General features: G+C 42.7%; 1 protein-coding gene across 19 annotated transcripts in view; it reads right to left on the reverse strand.

Moving 5' to 3' along the window:
• CAMK2D (calcium/calmodulin dependent protein kinase II delta) overlaps positions 1 to 14,170 on the reverse strand; it is a 164,562-nt gene extending 150,392 nt beyond the window's left edge. For all 19 annotated transcript variants that reach the window (XM_057428349.1, XM_057428344.1, XM_057428333.1 and 16 more), the window contains exons 1-2: positions 13,795 to 14,170; positions 12,965 to 13,059 (exon numbers count right to left, since the gene is read on the reverse strand). In XM_057428349.1, the coding sequence (XP_057284332.1) occupies positions 12,965 to 13,059; positions 13,795 to 13,862 (163 nt within the window). In that variant the 5' untranslated portion in view covers positions 13,863 to 14,170. The remainder of the gene's footprint in view (positions 1 to 12,964; positions 13,060 to 13,794) is intronic.
• Between the last annotated feature and the right edge of the window lie 1,604 nt (positions 14,171 to 15,774).

Consider the following 15,774-nt stretch of genomic DNA (forward strand, 5'->3'; position numbering starts at 1 on the left):
GTTCAAAGTGCAGAAGCTAAGAAAATGAGACATCTGGGGATCAGTAAAAATAGAGACTACCAAACTAGCTTTAAAATTAGTAGGAAACTGGTAAAAGAGGTGACAGGAAATGTAGTAATGAAAGGGAAAGCTGAAGTGAAATTACTAAAGACATTCCTTATCCATCTCAGAATGGGGGAATCAATCTGTAAATAAACACTGGAATTTACCAGACAAGATCCTCTCATGCAGATACAGGTGGTTAATAAAGACACTCATGAGGTCTCACCTTATTTTGTTTTTCCTGGTCAATTCCAATCCCCCATTTCAAACACCCATATATAATGCATAAATTAGCTTAGAGCATACATAAGGAAGAATGGCTGTAATAATGGCAAGCATCATACAGAGGGAGGCTAAAGGAAGATAGCTGTTAAAAAAAAAAAATGATGGAGACAATACTGTCCTTGATAAATACACTGATGAAAGATGAAGAATCCTCTGAAGGAATTTCTGTCTGAAGAACAGACAGCAAACACTGTCCATGAATAAATCCAGGATGTAGATTAGAAAAATTGTCAAAGAGTGTAGTACCAAATTCTCTCTCCAGGAAAGCAAGACCCTCACCTCCCCAGTTAATTTTAAAATAGAGTTTGATTACCAAGTAAAATTGTTGTCTTTGTTGAAGGACTCAGCTTCACCTTGGATACATTTTATCTCCCATTTTCCACTGAAGGCCAACCCCAGATGATAAGATGCTCAAATGTTCCGTACAAGTCTGACAGTGGATAAATGTGATTTGGAAGCAGAAGGTATCAGTTTTAGCTAGATTTAATCTGTCATATGAAACAGGAAAATGAAGAACAGACCACTAAACAACAACAATAGAAAAACCTGACTAAATCTGACTTTCAAGTATTGGTATATGACCAATTGCTAGCATTCAGAACTACCAAAGAAAGACAGCTGGGGAGAAAAAAGGCATCAATCCTATTTAAAGGGGATGGAGGCAAATTGATCCTACTTAAAAGGACAATACAGTGTATTTTCACCCATTTTGTGCTGTAATGAGTACAAGCTTTGTTGAAATGTAATACCCTGTGAAATTTACACTGCTAAAGAATGTCCTGTAACCAAAATAATGTATAAAACTTAGAACATTAAACCTCACCATTTTGAGAGTTAAAAATCCCCACCATCTATTACAGATTTGAAATACACCTAACTCATGAGTCCCCTTACTTCAGGTTTCCTAAAACCATCTCTGAGATATAGAATCAGAAGAGTTAGGGTTGGAAAGGACATCAAGATAATCTAGTACCACCCCCTGAAATGGGCAGGGACACCTCACGCTAAACTATGCCACCCAAGGCTTCATCCAACCTGGCCCTGAACACTGCCAGGGATGGGGCATTCACAACCTCCCTGGGCAACCTATTCCAGTGCCTCACCACCCTAACAGGAAAGAACTTCTCCATTATATCAAATTTAAACTTCCCCTGTTTAAGTTTGAGCCTGTTACCCCTTGTCCTATCACTACAGTCCCTAATGAAGAGTCCCTCCCCAGCATCCTTAGAGGCCCCCTTCAGATACTGGAAGGCTGCTACGAGGTCTCCACTCAGCCTTCTCTTCTCCAGGCTGAACAGCCCCAACTTTCTCAGCCTGTCTTCATATGGAAGGTGCTCCAGCCCCCTGATCATCCTCATGGCCCTCCTCTGGACTTGTTCCAACAGTTCCATGTCCTTTTTATGTTGAGGACACCAGAACTGTATGCAATACTCCAGGTGAGGTCTCACAAGAGCAGAGTAGAGGGGCAGGATCACCTCCTTCAACATGCTGGTCACACTCCTTTTGATGCAGCCCAGGATACGATTGGCTTTCCGGGCTGCAAGCCCACACTGCCAGCCCATGTTCATTTTTTCATCACCCACCACCCCCAAGTCCTTCTCCACAGGGCTGCTCTGAATCTCATGTTTGCCCAACCTGTAACTGCACCTGGAATTGCTCCAACCCAGGTGTAGAACCTTGTACTTGGCATGGTTAAACTTCCTGAGGTTGGCATAAGCCCACCTCACAGGCATATCTAGGTCCCTCTGGATGGCATTCCTTCCCTCCAGCATATCAACCGAACCACACAGCTTGGTGTCATCGGCAAACTTGCTGAGGGCGCACTCAATCCTACTGTCCATGTCAGCAACAAAGATGTTGAACAAGACCAGTCCCAACACCGATCCCTGAGGGACACCACTGGTTATTGGTCTCCAGCTGGACATTGAGCCATTGACCACAACTCTTTGCGTGCGGCCATCCAGCCAGTTCTTTATCCACCAAGTGGTCCACCTATCAAATTGATGTCTCTCCAATTTAGAGACAAGGATGTCATGTGGGGCAGTGTCTAACGCTTTGCACAAGTCCAGGTAGATGAGATCAACAGCTCTACCCCTGTTCATCATTTCCATAGTCCCATCATAGAAAGCCACCAAAGTGGTCAGGCAGGATTTCCCCTTAGTGAAGCCATGTTGGCTGTCACCAAGCACCTTGTTGTTTTTCATGTGCCTTAGCATGACTTCCAGGAGAATGCTCCAAGACTTTGCCAGGCACAGAGGTGAGACTGACTGGTCTGTAGTTCCCCGGGTCACTATGCTAAACTTACCACCATTAAGTATGTAAGGTGATCTATACCACTGATCTGGTCCTCACAACGTGTATAATATTAACACACATCACCTAGGAGGGTGGATGGACAACACATCAGCACCTTCTTCTACTCTGGGAAAACTAATCTCATTGCATGTTTTGATTAACATGTCATTGAAAGCAATTTATTACTTCATTTAGACAGACAAATCATGTTAACCACAAATAAACAAAAATTTAAAGACACTAATTCATGCCCTCATTACAAGTAAAATTACTTTAGTTAATAAGTCTTTCAGCATGAAACATTTTCCTACAGCAAACAAGCTCGCTGGGTACACACAAGCTTTGCCAGACTCTGATGCATCTTTTTCTGTATGTAACACATACGCACGCACAGAGTGCTATACCAGTGACTTTTTTTCCTTCCTTCCTTTCCCCCCAAAACACAAATGCAACAGTTACGAAATACCATATAGTGCTATAGGTACAAAGCAATGTCACTGGGTTTTGGAAGTTCTTCCATCCAGCACCAGTACACATCATGTTATAAATCTTAGACTTCTCCAGTAGTAAAAGACTACTGAAAGGATTTAACTGAAAGACTAAGCAACCAGAACTGTTTTTAATATGCTAAACTTAGTAAGCATAAATTATGAATATCAGCAAAAGCACCACAGAAAGATGCAGAAATCTGACAAAAAAAAACTTGCCCCCCTCCCCCCCCTCCTTTTTGGGGGTGATGATACTAAAAAGCTCTGCAAAAAGAGGGCTTTTATGCCATGATCAGCCAGGTATTTAGTCCCATGAGCATATACCAGTGCAACCCTAACCACAGTTTCATAGCTGCCTATGCTGTATGAAAAAGGCAATACTAAGCAATTTACCTTATACCTGAGCTTCATTTTTTGTCATTTTGAAAGCAGTATACACAGTATAAAAAGCACCAAGGTGAGCTTTAGATTTTCATAGCTCTAGTGTTTCACAAGTAAGAAAAAAATTAGGGTTTGAAGGTTGCATTCTATACTGAAATGTAATTGCATATTGCAGACACTTAATATTTGTGACATCTTTCTACAAAAAAAGGTGGAAAACACGTCTTTAAGGGAGTTTTAGTAACCAAAGTTCACCAGCACCTGGAGCTGCCCCAAGGGAAACCAGAGGTCATCTGCCCTACAGTACAAAATCCTCCCTCCAAGGCAGTACCACAGCAACAGAACTCTGTCCATGTTACATGTTTCAACTGAATATACAACACATCTTCACTTATTGAAGGATATGAATAAAATCAGCCAAATGAGGAAGGTTTCAAGGGAAATCTTTGAATTAGGTGACCATTTATTCTAATGAGCAGTAGCATATTAAGACTATTCCTACAAGAAGTCTCCCAAACCAAAATCATACCTAAGCACTGCTCAAAATCTGCTACACAGTACAAGTAATTTCAAGGCCTCCCTTAACTGATTAAATCACAAACCTATCTCTCCAAGAAGTTAAAATATAAATGAAAGCTTAGGCTTGGCAAATCCCATCAGACTGTCAAATATGGATATTATGTAGGAACCCCATCTGTTCATGCAGCAACATGAATATGCAACGTGACTGTTGCTGCGACACTTCCATTCACATTGCAGAAAATTTACAAGCAAGCACTTCCTGATTACAATTAAATCAGGAACAACGTTCTGAAAACACATGCAGTAGATTGCTTGCCACAGACATGAGCTTTGATGCTGGATGTTTCTGTTTCCTTCTCACATGCCAAGATGATGAAACTTTACAGCAGAGGTGTGTTATCCTCCCCGCTTAGACTGAGGTTTGCTCATCTCCCTTGCTGGGCAAGGTACACTGTTCACAGGTAAGGTTCAAGGTACCTGTTCCATAGGTAAGAAGAGTTGCTAGCTGCAGGCCATAGGGCTGATGAGTTGCTCAGAAGTGCTGTGTACTTGCCTGTAGACCATACACCTAACAACTGTCAACTAACTTTACCATCAGGGGTTTGGTGTATTCTATTCTTTTATATACCTTACATCTGTCAACACTCATGCACATGCTCACTCAGCAAACATGCAGTTCATATATTTTTATTTATTTTTTTTTTTCTACTTACAGATCAGATTCTGAAGTTTTTAATTCTGCAAATAATAACCTTTGACTAAAGACTAGTTTAGGTCAAGTTCTACATGCAGTGGAATGTAACCATAGCCATGCTTTTGCTTCCCACAGAACTGCCAGCTTTGTGTTGGCAGAGCAAAAACTGATGCACTATTAGAAGAGTCAACTCCCTCCCCAGCATCTTCAGGATAGGGGGAGAGGCTGTCCAACTTACAACCTAATTGATGACTTAGCTGTAAGTGAGCAAAAGAAATCACATGACCAATCTGAGCTTCTTCACAAAGCACACTCTACATTCAAAGTGAAAGTGACTGCCAAAACATAAGTTTATTCTTGCTTTATGTATGCCAGACAGTTCTCTTGGAAAGCACCACCAGGATGTTAACTTGTTGCAGCAGTGTATAAATTCTTGGTTAGTGAGAAGAATAATAAAAGCCTCCTATTGCAAGACAAAATGTTTCATCCTGACCAGCAAATATCTACAGTATCATATTTCCATCATTTAATAAAATCTACTTTTTTACTTTTGAGAAGTTTTTGGGGGTTGCTTTTTAAATTAAGCCTGCATGTTTTACTCTCCCAAGTTTCCTGTGGAATATCTATTACTTACAGAAGGCCAGGAATTAATGGCCTCAAGTTACCTCAAATCCCCAGGTAGGCAAAGTTCCTTTCCATCAAACACAACCAACTTCAACCAAAAGTTGCACAGACTTATTTGCAATAGCTTGCTCAGCATATTAATTACCATTCTCTGGACTTAAAAACCCAACTACAAAAAACAAATACATGCTGTAGCACAATTTATGCTTCTCAATTTCAACTAAACATGCCCTGGACTAGAATAAAAGCTAAATCAGAAATCAGATGTATCTGCAAATTTGCATAAACTTTCCCTCCCCAGCTTTTTTGACTCAGCTACAGGTAATGCTTCTATCTAGTGGCACCTACAGAAGCCACAGATTCAAGAGAAATTAAGTAAACTCTCAGTTCAGCAGAATACATCCAATCAGATGCAACAGGAATTAACAGGGCTGCAAAGCTTTAAAGAGAGTTTCCTAATTCAAACAACCAAAACTGCATTTCAGAACAAGGCAACTACAGTCTAGAAATTAACACTGGATTACAGTGGAAGTGTCTGCCCTGGAAGAAAATGCTAAACCATGTCATTCAAATTCTCCACTCTGATACCATACACAAGACATTTCTCATAATACTAGGATTAAACAGAGGAGTTGTTTGCACAAACATGCAGACAAAGATATACACAGAGCTCAATACATACAAGGAACAGACAGACATTGGATTTCTGTGTCTTAACAAAACACAGCAGATGTTTCTTCAAATTCATGGCATAATTATTTTTAATGAGGAATTAAAGGAACTAACATCTTTAAGTTAGGGGTTTGTTCTCTATTAACCTTTTTCAATGAACAGAGGAAGTTATGTTTTTCACATAATCTTTTAAAAAATACACACAATATCCTTACATAGTATTTCACAAATGTGGAGTAAATGTTTACAAAGGTGGAACCTGGATCCTGACATACTGAAACACCCTAGCCTACATTTCTCAGGAGGTAAAATGAAGGACAGATGAATGAAAAGCACTATTTTGGCAGCATTTACATTTGTAAAGCAAAATATTTATCTAACTTTTATTTAAATCTCTCAGATCAGGCACTTTGCAATTAAATAAAAAAATAATAAAATAAAAAAAAAAATGACAGCCTTCTCCTGTGCTCTAAGCAACAGCCAAAATGGCGACCATAAAAATAATAAAAATATAATTTAAAAAAATTAACAAAAAACAAACCCAGAGATGACTTCACATACCACTAATCATAACCAGACAAACTGAATAAATAATTGTTAGTATTTGGTTTTAAGAGGTTAGAAACCTACATATGGCAGGACTTTTACATAGTAACACTATTTTTATTTCACTTAGGTTTTAAGACTGAGAAAGGTTTTGAAATCAGATGTGGAGCAAACAGTCAGAAATTCAGTCTCAGTTCTTCCAGGAACAAGTGTATTTCTACCTTGATGTCAAGGAGGGCAGAAGTCACTGAAATAGCTCAGCTGACCTGTAGTTTTAGATTGCCACAGACATAAAACAGTGTTTTCAGTGTACAGCATTCTGTGCAAAAAGACAGAACCAATCGACAATGAAGGTTAAGTATTTGCCATTGCATTTGTTTCCTTCTTTCTGTATTTGATCGAAAGCTTTCATCTGGAAATCTGATTTGGACCTAACCACTAAAACATTACCAGGGAACACACCTTCCCTCAGACCAGGAGGAAGAGAATACATTCATATTTAGGTATCAGAATGCAGATGTGAACAGCGCATAAAGGTAATCAGCTCGTATCTTCCCCTCTGTTTAGCTCTTTCTTCTCTCCCAACAGAAACAACTCCCAAAGTGGAACTGTTTAGATGTGCAGCTAAGCCTTCAGCTTGCAGTACGTGAACACACAGAACAGAAGCACATATTGGTGCCAGAATTCACAACTCCTGACAAAAAAAAAGCAGGAAAGCAGTAGCTAAGTAAGTCCCCAAGAACCCTTTTTGTTAGCACTTAAGTGAAACAGCTGTGAAAGTGAAGAAGGGGTCCAGGCCAAAGTAGTAGTGAAACATAATGAGAGAAAATTGGAAGCTCATAAGAGGGACAGATACATTCAAATAATTTCTAACTTGATGCATGATTAATAACTGCGCTGCATCAAAAGGACTGACCAGCAGCTTGAAGGTTATCCTGCCACTCCACTCTGCTTTCGTGAGACCCCACTTGAAGAACTGTGTGCAGTTCTGCTGTCCTCACCCTAAAAAGGACATGGAGCTGCTGGAGCAAGTGTGGAGGCCACAAGGGCTATCAGGGGCTGAAGCATCTCCCATACAAAGACAGGCTGAGAAAGTTGGAACTGTTCAGCCTGGAGAAGAGAAGCTGCGGGGAGACCTCAGAGCAGCCTTCCAGTATCTGAAAACAACCGACAAGGAGGCTGGAAAGAGACTCTTCATCAGGGACTGTAGTGATAGGACATGGGGTAACGGGTTCAGACTTAACCAGGGAAAGTTCAGGTTAGATACAAGGAAGAAGTTCTTTACTGCGAGGGTGGTGAGGCAGTGGAACAGGTTGCCCAAAGAAGTGGTAAGTTCCCCCTCCCTGGCACTGTTCAAGCCCAGTTTGGACAGAGCCTTGGACAACATGGTATAGTATGAGGTGTCCCTGCCCAGGGGACTGGAATAAGATGATCTTAAGGTCCTTTCCAACTCAAACTATTCATTATTCTATGATTCTCAAAATTATATAATATTTGCTATAGGTAATTTAATTATGAACTGCCAGGAAAATCTATTTAAAATTTCATTCAAATTGAGAAGAAATTACTACCAACCAATGTTCATCACAGTAAGTTTCAAAGTCTTCATTCTCACTGGTAAAAAATGTCAAATCAAACCAAAAGCTAAACACATTCAAAACAAAAACACCTAACCAAATATCTGGGGTTTTTTAATAACACTTGTATGAGTGCTCTCTACTGCTCTGAGCTTTCTGAATGGACTCAATTTGAACAGATAGATCTGGTAGACTCAAAACCTGTGGTAATTTGCAACTGAAACAAATACTTGTAGATAAATATGCAGATAAATCATCCACGTTAAATCACATTTACGTCTAACCAAAAAGAATGCCATGACTAAGCTGAAGACAGAAGTAGCATAAGCATTAAAAAAGGGCAACCACACCCTTAGAAGGTAAGCCTCCTTACTACATGAAAACATTTTTATAAACATTCTTATCACATGGAGAAAGGTAAAGGTAAACATACTGCTTCTGACAGGTGATTAACCTGAGAAACAGACCAGAGCTAGATACTGAAAACAGCTAAAAACCTAACCTTAATTCTTGTCTTCCATAGACAAAATCTGCTTTGCTGGCATTTAAATGCCCTTAAGGACAGTACTCTACTTGTGGGAATAACTTTACATGTACGTAAGAACGTAAATTAGCATTAAAAGTGTACTTGCACAGGTAACTGTGTGCTTCAGAGATTAAGATCTTTAGCTAGATTAGGAAGAACTATTTTCTCCTCCTGTGGAGTACTGAAAGCCTTATTAGAGCTTGTCTTCCTGTAACACATCTGGCACGGGCTGACACAGGCTACTTGACTAAACGTTGGCCTAGTGACACAACAGAAACACTTATCTCTGTCATGAAAAACAGCAATGAAAAATACTATGCTACATGCTTCACATGTCATTCATTTCCCTAATGCATTTTAAATCACTTTAGGGATCATGAAATGCTCCACTTGTACAACTTTAGATACTGAAATACTCTTCCCACAGCAAGATTACTCAATAATGCCACTAAAACACAGTTCTGAAAGGGTGGGGTTTCCAGCCTCCTCACCCATCAGAGCTTGTTTAAGAGAAGCACAATCACTGTAGTCACCTCTGGCTATGCACTGCATCAGCAGTCACAAACTCAGAGGAAACCCTCTCTTCTTTGAAGAATAGGAAGATGCTGAAAAATGGTTAGGGAAATTTCCTTCTAAGAAGGAAGATAAATAACCAGTGAAGCCTTGAAGGCTTAAAGCTCAGAAGCTCACTGAAGCTAATGGAACGGCTCATCCCTGAAAGCTCAACAAGAGCTTTTTCACAAAGAAGTGGAGACCTCCAGCTGATTCTTACATTACCCTTAACACTGCTTATGCCCATGAACAAAGCGGTTCATATTTCTGCTGCAGCAATCTATGGGCCAGGAGAGGTGTGCGTAGGCAGTGTTTACAACAGCCTTTGAAAAGAAAATGGACTGGAACATCATCCTCCTCTCACAGATGCCAACAAATTACTATCAAAGGCACAGTGGTTTTGGCCACTACAGAGAAAATGTCAGTATGAGTTACTGGAAAAAATTAAACCCAGTGAAAGCTTATTAGTAACTGATATTTTCAAGAATTATCAGAGAAGCAAACACTCATCTATTTTATTTCTTTTTTAGTCAGAAAATGAGGACCAAACCTCTTAAGAAAATTAGATCTGTTTGTATGAAATCCATCTGGATCAAAGCCAGAAGCATCTCAAAAGAGAAGATAAAAGATGTACAGATAATAATAAAAAGACGATTTGTTAATTATTTGGGATTTAGAACAGACAAGGGAAAAGGCACCTCACAGAAGTTCACTTTTATCCACACTGCTTTCAACTGCAAGAAAAACAAGACAGAGGAACCCAAAAGAGCATACTTGATAAACTGAGTAATAAGAAAATCCCAACAACCTCATCAGGTGAAATGATACAGAACCAAGAACCAGTAAACATACATTCTTCATTTTATGCTTAGTTTTCTGCATGCCTGTTCACTGTTGCACACATCTCTAGAGGGGTATGTTCCTTCCCTCCCCCCCCATAAAAAGGTCATATACTGACATGAAGAGATTTAAATGACAAACGTTTATTATTTCAATTATTATAATCAGAAAAACATGGAGCAGAAACTGCCACCTGAAGTATTTAAAACTTTAATTTAAACATTTATAACAAACAATTTATAACATTCTTGATTACAATTTGTAAATAAGAGCACAGCAGATATAAATAACTGATCATCAACTTAGAAGCACAAATGTTACTTCTGCTAGAGCAGGGGCATATCTTCTTTTCCCCTCAAACTTAAAACCAAAGCCTGTGTGTCTGTACACAGACAATTATTCTGAAATTTCCCTGTAATTATACAAGGGAACAGACAAAAACCACATCTTCACTGGCTTAAGTCTGTGACTAAGTTCTTTAGTTCAGAAGGACTACTAAAGTAAGCACTTGGATAGATCTCCAAGGAGTGAGGTGTGGGAGGGATGGCGAGGGAAGGACTGTCTTGACTGTGCTGAAACCACCTAAATAACTCTTACTTTCAAAGCTACACTAAGGAAGTTTTATTTGGTCTTTAGAGTCTTGACTTCTCCATGTTAAACACTTAACTTCCTGTTCTTCAGTCTTGCAAGCAAGAAGGCCCAAATTCAACACTGTGATTAAAAGACTTCCAGAGAGTCAGGCACTGTACAAGTGACACGCATTTTGAAGCCAAGAACCTCCTAACTGTTCACAGTTGAGGCGAAATAAACACGCCTTTAGATTGACATTATAATTGGTATCTCAAGTAAGTACAAAACACAAAAGTGAACTGGTACCTCATCATAATCAGATGCAAATACAATGAAACTTATAATTTAGATTTGGAGACCAATATCATAGTTAAAGGCTGTATACCTATTACCAGTCAGGAAAAAGCATCACAGTTTGAAGCTTTTTAATGCTTAAGTTTTGCACCACAGGTACAATTTCTGCAATTAAAGAACTGCCCAATAAAAATCTGATGATTTCTCCATGAACCTTGCTCTTCAACAGCTGTCCAGTAGATTTCAAAAAGTAAAAAACTGAAACAACTACCACAAAAAGACCCCAAACAAATAAAAAACCTCAGAGATTTATGGGATCTCTGAAAACAGAGATGGAAACACATTCCCTTCATGGATGTGGTATCATACACGTTCTGATAAGAAGAAGTACTTCATGGTCCAGATTTAAAGCATAACCCCTTCCTTTACGTGATTACGTGCTAAACCTGTAGAAAAATCTCTGTGTGAATTTTGCCTCATGCCATCTTAAAAGCCAACTTTTCCTAAATACACTTCCACTTACTGATGGACTACACCAAGGACCAACCTGGTCCTGTCTGCACAGTCAAGGCAGTACAAAAATTAAAGCTTGAAACATATAGTATACTTATCAAATTATTACTTTAGCCTAGCATTCCAAGACTTATCCCATCGACATAAAACCCACAGCACAGAAGCGCCCTGGTGCTGATCTCACTATAGCTTCTCATGTCAAAAGGTACAAAGACCTATGAAATCACACAGAATGTGGTGGGTTACTTTAAACATCAAGATTCAACAGACCACATTTTTGCACTAACAAAAGAAAAAAGAAGATCTGATTTTAGCAAACTTGTGGAAATATTTTATCTGTGTATTACCATTTTCTTAGCCCCCCTGCCTTTAAATCCGTAACTCTGCAAAGAAGTATTTTAAATTTAAGTACCTTTTGAAAAATAAAGGAAAACAAATCTTGCAGTGAAAGTACAAAGACTAAAATTCAACAAAAGGTAAAAATTACATTTTCACACAACTTTCATCAGCTGAAAATAAGAGTATGACACAGTGCTGTAACATCTTTATGAGCAGCATATTCCCAGAACATGCTATTATATCATATGTATTATTTTATGTTTAAATGTAATGCCATTTACCTGCAGCAATTCCTCTGCATCAGAAGCAAAGCAGGTTCACCCTCTGGCACTATATGCTTATTCACTCCCACATTCTTCACCACACCACAAATTCACATCAAAACACAGATAAATGTTAATGGAGAACAATCCATAATCCCCAATATCTTCAGAGATGCTCCCTGACTTGGCCTTAAGCACTTGACAGATCACCATTAAGGTTTGATGTCATGTGTATGTTTACCTCAAATGTATCATATCCCCCTGAGACTGAATTATCCAGGAAATACACACATCACATAGACAATATAAACAAGCTGTACAGCAGGTGTTACTGCTGGCTTGTAACAGCAAAATAGGTCATCACTTCATCAGAACAATTTGCTTCACAAGTGGCTGGTTCATAAAATTGTAATTTCTTTCCTTAACATAAATTTTCTTCTCATAATGAAGTTTAGCATGAGGTAAAAGTACACTTTATCTCATGTACTCTTAGTTAGATAGGCCTTCTTCATGTTTAAATGCAATGGCAACACACAATTCAGTAACTGTATAATATTTTAAATAAAAGCTATAGAGGAAACATTATTTCCCAAGCTTAAAAAAAAAAAAAAAAAAAAAATCAGCTTGCAAAACGCTTGCAAGCTGATATTCACTGTTATTTAGAGGAATAAAAAATGAAAAATGTAAAATTCTTTTAGTACCTGTACATCTTTTCTTGAAATGCTTTACAGCTGCCTCAAACCTCCAGTCGATCCACAAAACATTTAACATAGAAAAAAAAAAAAGGAAAAAAACGCAACCAAACAAAACCAAGAAAATAAAAATGCATTAAGAAATTTATTAAATCCTTTAGCCATTTTTATTACTTTTTTAAATGCCTACCACAAAAATGCAAAAAACAGGGAGAAGACACTGTAAACACTAGGTTAGAATATACCCACCCCGAGCTGAAAGCTTTTTGGTGTTGATAATTTTGGCAGCGTACTCTTGTCCTGTGGTGATTTTCATACACCTCCTCACGACAGAGAATGCCCCTCTGGAAACCAAGAAGTGGACAAAGTGTCAGTCCAACTGAACTGGTTCACTGCCATTACCGGCGCGAGGGTTTTAAAGGCTTTCAGCGTGAGGTGTGATGTCGGCAAAATTTAAAAAAAAAAAAATATATATATATAAAAAAATACATGTTTTCAGACTTAAGATTACTCCCGTCAGAAAGGTGGGTGCAAGCCGTAAGACCGAAGCCATTCCCGGCTGCTTGCTGGGCAGGGAGCAAGGCATCTTTTCGCTACCTCCAGACCGGTACACACCAAGGGGACTGAGCAGCGGAAGCCCCAGCACCGTTCCAACACCTTATCCCCGGTGACACCGCCGCCCTCCCGCCCGCTCCCGCCGGGCCGCCAACATGGCGATCGCGGCTAAAAAAGCAGCCGGCCCTGGCCCCTCTCGCCCCGACGCCAAGGGGCACCCCTAACCGCCCGGGTCCCCCATCCCGGGCACATAAAGCCTGGACGCTGTTTGGGGGGAGGGGTAGGGTGTGCGTAAAGGCTGGCGCCGAGGCGCTCCCCGCGGTGTGGCCCAGCAGCGAGGCACCCCGACCGGCTTTCAGCACCAGTAAGGCGGCTCCCGGCCGCGACATCCCCCGAGCGCGGCTCACGCACCGGGGCCTCCTCACAGCCAAAGGCGCCGCGCCTTCCCCCCCGTCCCGCCCCGAGCCTGCTGCCTCACGCCGTCCCGACAGCAGCGGGACTTGTCCGGCGGGTTCCGTCCTTACTTCCCGAGCTCCTCGAAGAGCTGGTACTCGTCACTGAACCGGGTGCAGGTGGCGGTTGAGGCCATCATGAGGACGGGCGGCCGCCGGTATCTCCGGCGGCCAGGGACGACCAAATGGCAACAGCGAAGAGGGTGCGAGACGAAGAGAGGCGAGGCTCCGCGCCGGCTTCTCCTCCTCTTCTTTGTCGCCGCCTCCTCCTCCTCCCGTGACGGGGCTGTCTCCGCGGATTCCTGTCCGCCAGCTGGCGCGTCCTCTCCGCGCCCTGTGGGGACAGACACAAGCACACCAATAAGCCTCTCCCTCAAGCTCGCCGGGTAAGGTGGTCCCCAAACGGAAAGTAAAACCGGGACAAGGGGCTCGGCGCTGCCGGCCGCGGGGTGCCTTCACCATCCGCTCCTTCCACCACCAACCCCCTCGGGGACCGGTCGCCCGCGGGGCCGCCGCGCCTCATTCCGGTCTCCCTGTGCCGTGCCTCCCCCTAGCGACGCAGGCCGCTGCCGCCCCGTCGCGGCTTTTTTCCCATACCCGTCCTGGACGCTGCGATGAGCGACTCCCACACTGCGGGAGGGGACTGGAGCGGGACTGGGCGCTGCGCCCCGGGGACAGCGGCGGCGAGAAGCGCCCGTGGCCGAGGAAACGGATGCACCTGCACTCCGCGCCTCGGCGGCCGCCTGACGTCACACACACCGCCCGAGGAAAGCTGGGGAGGGGGAGATAGGCTGAGGGGACAGCTGCCTGTCGTGCACGCGCTCCCGCGGCGTGCGGGAATCGCGCGGCCGTGGAGGCGGGGTGTGGAAGGCCGCCGCCAGAAGCTATTCGCGCCACGCCCCAACCCTTTCCCCCACATCCCCGTCCCGGCGCGTCACGGCCCCCTGGCAGCGGGCGCGGGGAGGGGACAGCGCGCGTGCGCAGGGTAGAGGCTGGGGCGGTGGTAGCAGAGCTGTAGGTGGTCTGGGTTCGACCGCCCGCTGCTGCAGGCCCGTCGAGTGCTCGCGCTGCATCAGTTACCCCGCCAGGGCTGGGCCGAGAGCTGTTGCGGGCGAGGCCGCGCCGCCGCGCTTAGGGGGCAAGAGTTCAGCGCGGGAGCGGCTCTCCCTGAGGGGACGGTGGCCTGAGGCGGCGGTTTCCGCAGGCGCTCCGCAGCTGGCGGCCACGCCGGGACGGAACAACAGCCATGCTTAGCACAAAAGCGTACCGGAACCTGCCCGCTCTTTAGCAGCCGTCTGCCATGAATGGCTTCATAGCAGTCAACTACTTCCTTAGGCACAGATTAAGCATAACACACTGTTAACCGAGTAAATTGGGGTAGAACTAAATGAAGGCGTTATCCGTGCACCCGTGGTTGACTTCCTGAAACTAGCCATCACTCTGCATTACCCTGAATCCACAAGGATCCGTTCTGAGGGATGGAGAGCACAAGCAGCGAGAGGAGAATCACTGACAGTGGAAGTCACTGGGGGCAGCAGCAGCTTGTAGGGACGCCAAGACGTGGTTAGATCTTGGCCAAGGCATTGAGATGTTGAGACACTAAGTAGATCTTGACGTGCTGCGAAGGGAGCACCATCTACACCAAGCCCAGCACCACCCGGAAGTGAGAATAACAGTATAGTTGCTGCACAGACAGACGGGGAGGGTTGAGAACCCAAAGCAAAAAGCTTTGTGATGAAGATACAATGTAATAGTAAACAGCTGCCTGGATTGTTTTACCTTGGTGTAATTCCTGTCCCAAATAAGGGCAAGCTTCTCAGCTCAGATATCATGCAACCACATCGTCACAGTCCACAAATGGACGCAAAATGAGGGGTCACCAGGTCACCTGAGCTGTACTGGAAGTCAGGAGAGAATTCTGTGACACACTGCAAATGTGTTTGATTTCCAAGTGTTTGGAATTGTTTTAATTCTTTAAGCAATGCTAAAAATGCTGTTGAAATAAGTACATCATTTGTGTACTGCAATTTGGGGGGTCAGGTGAAAAACACA

This window comes from Pezoporus wallicus, unplaced genomic scaffold, assembly GCF_028554395.1.
Source record: "Pezoporus wallicus isolate ANWC-B61680 ecotype Strahan unplaced genomic scaffold, APGP_CSIRO_Pwel_v1 contig_6312, whole genome shotgun sequence".
Lineage (NCBI taxonomy): Eukaryota > Metazoa > Chordata > Aves > Psittaciformes > Psittacidae > Pezoporus > Pezoporus wallicus.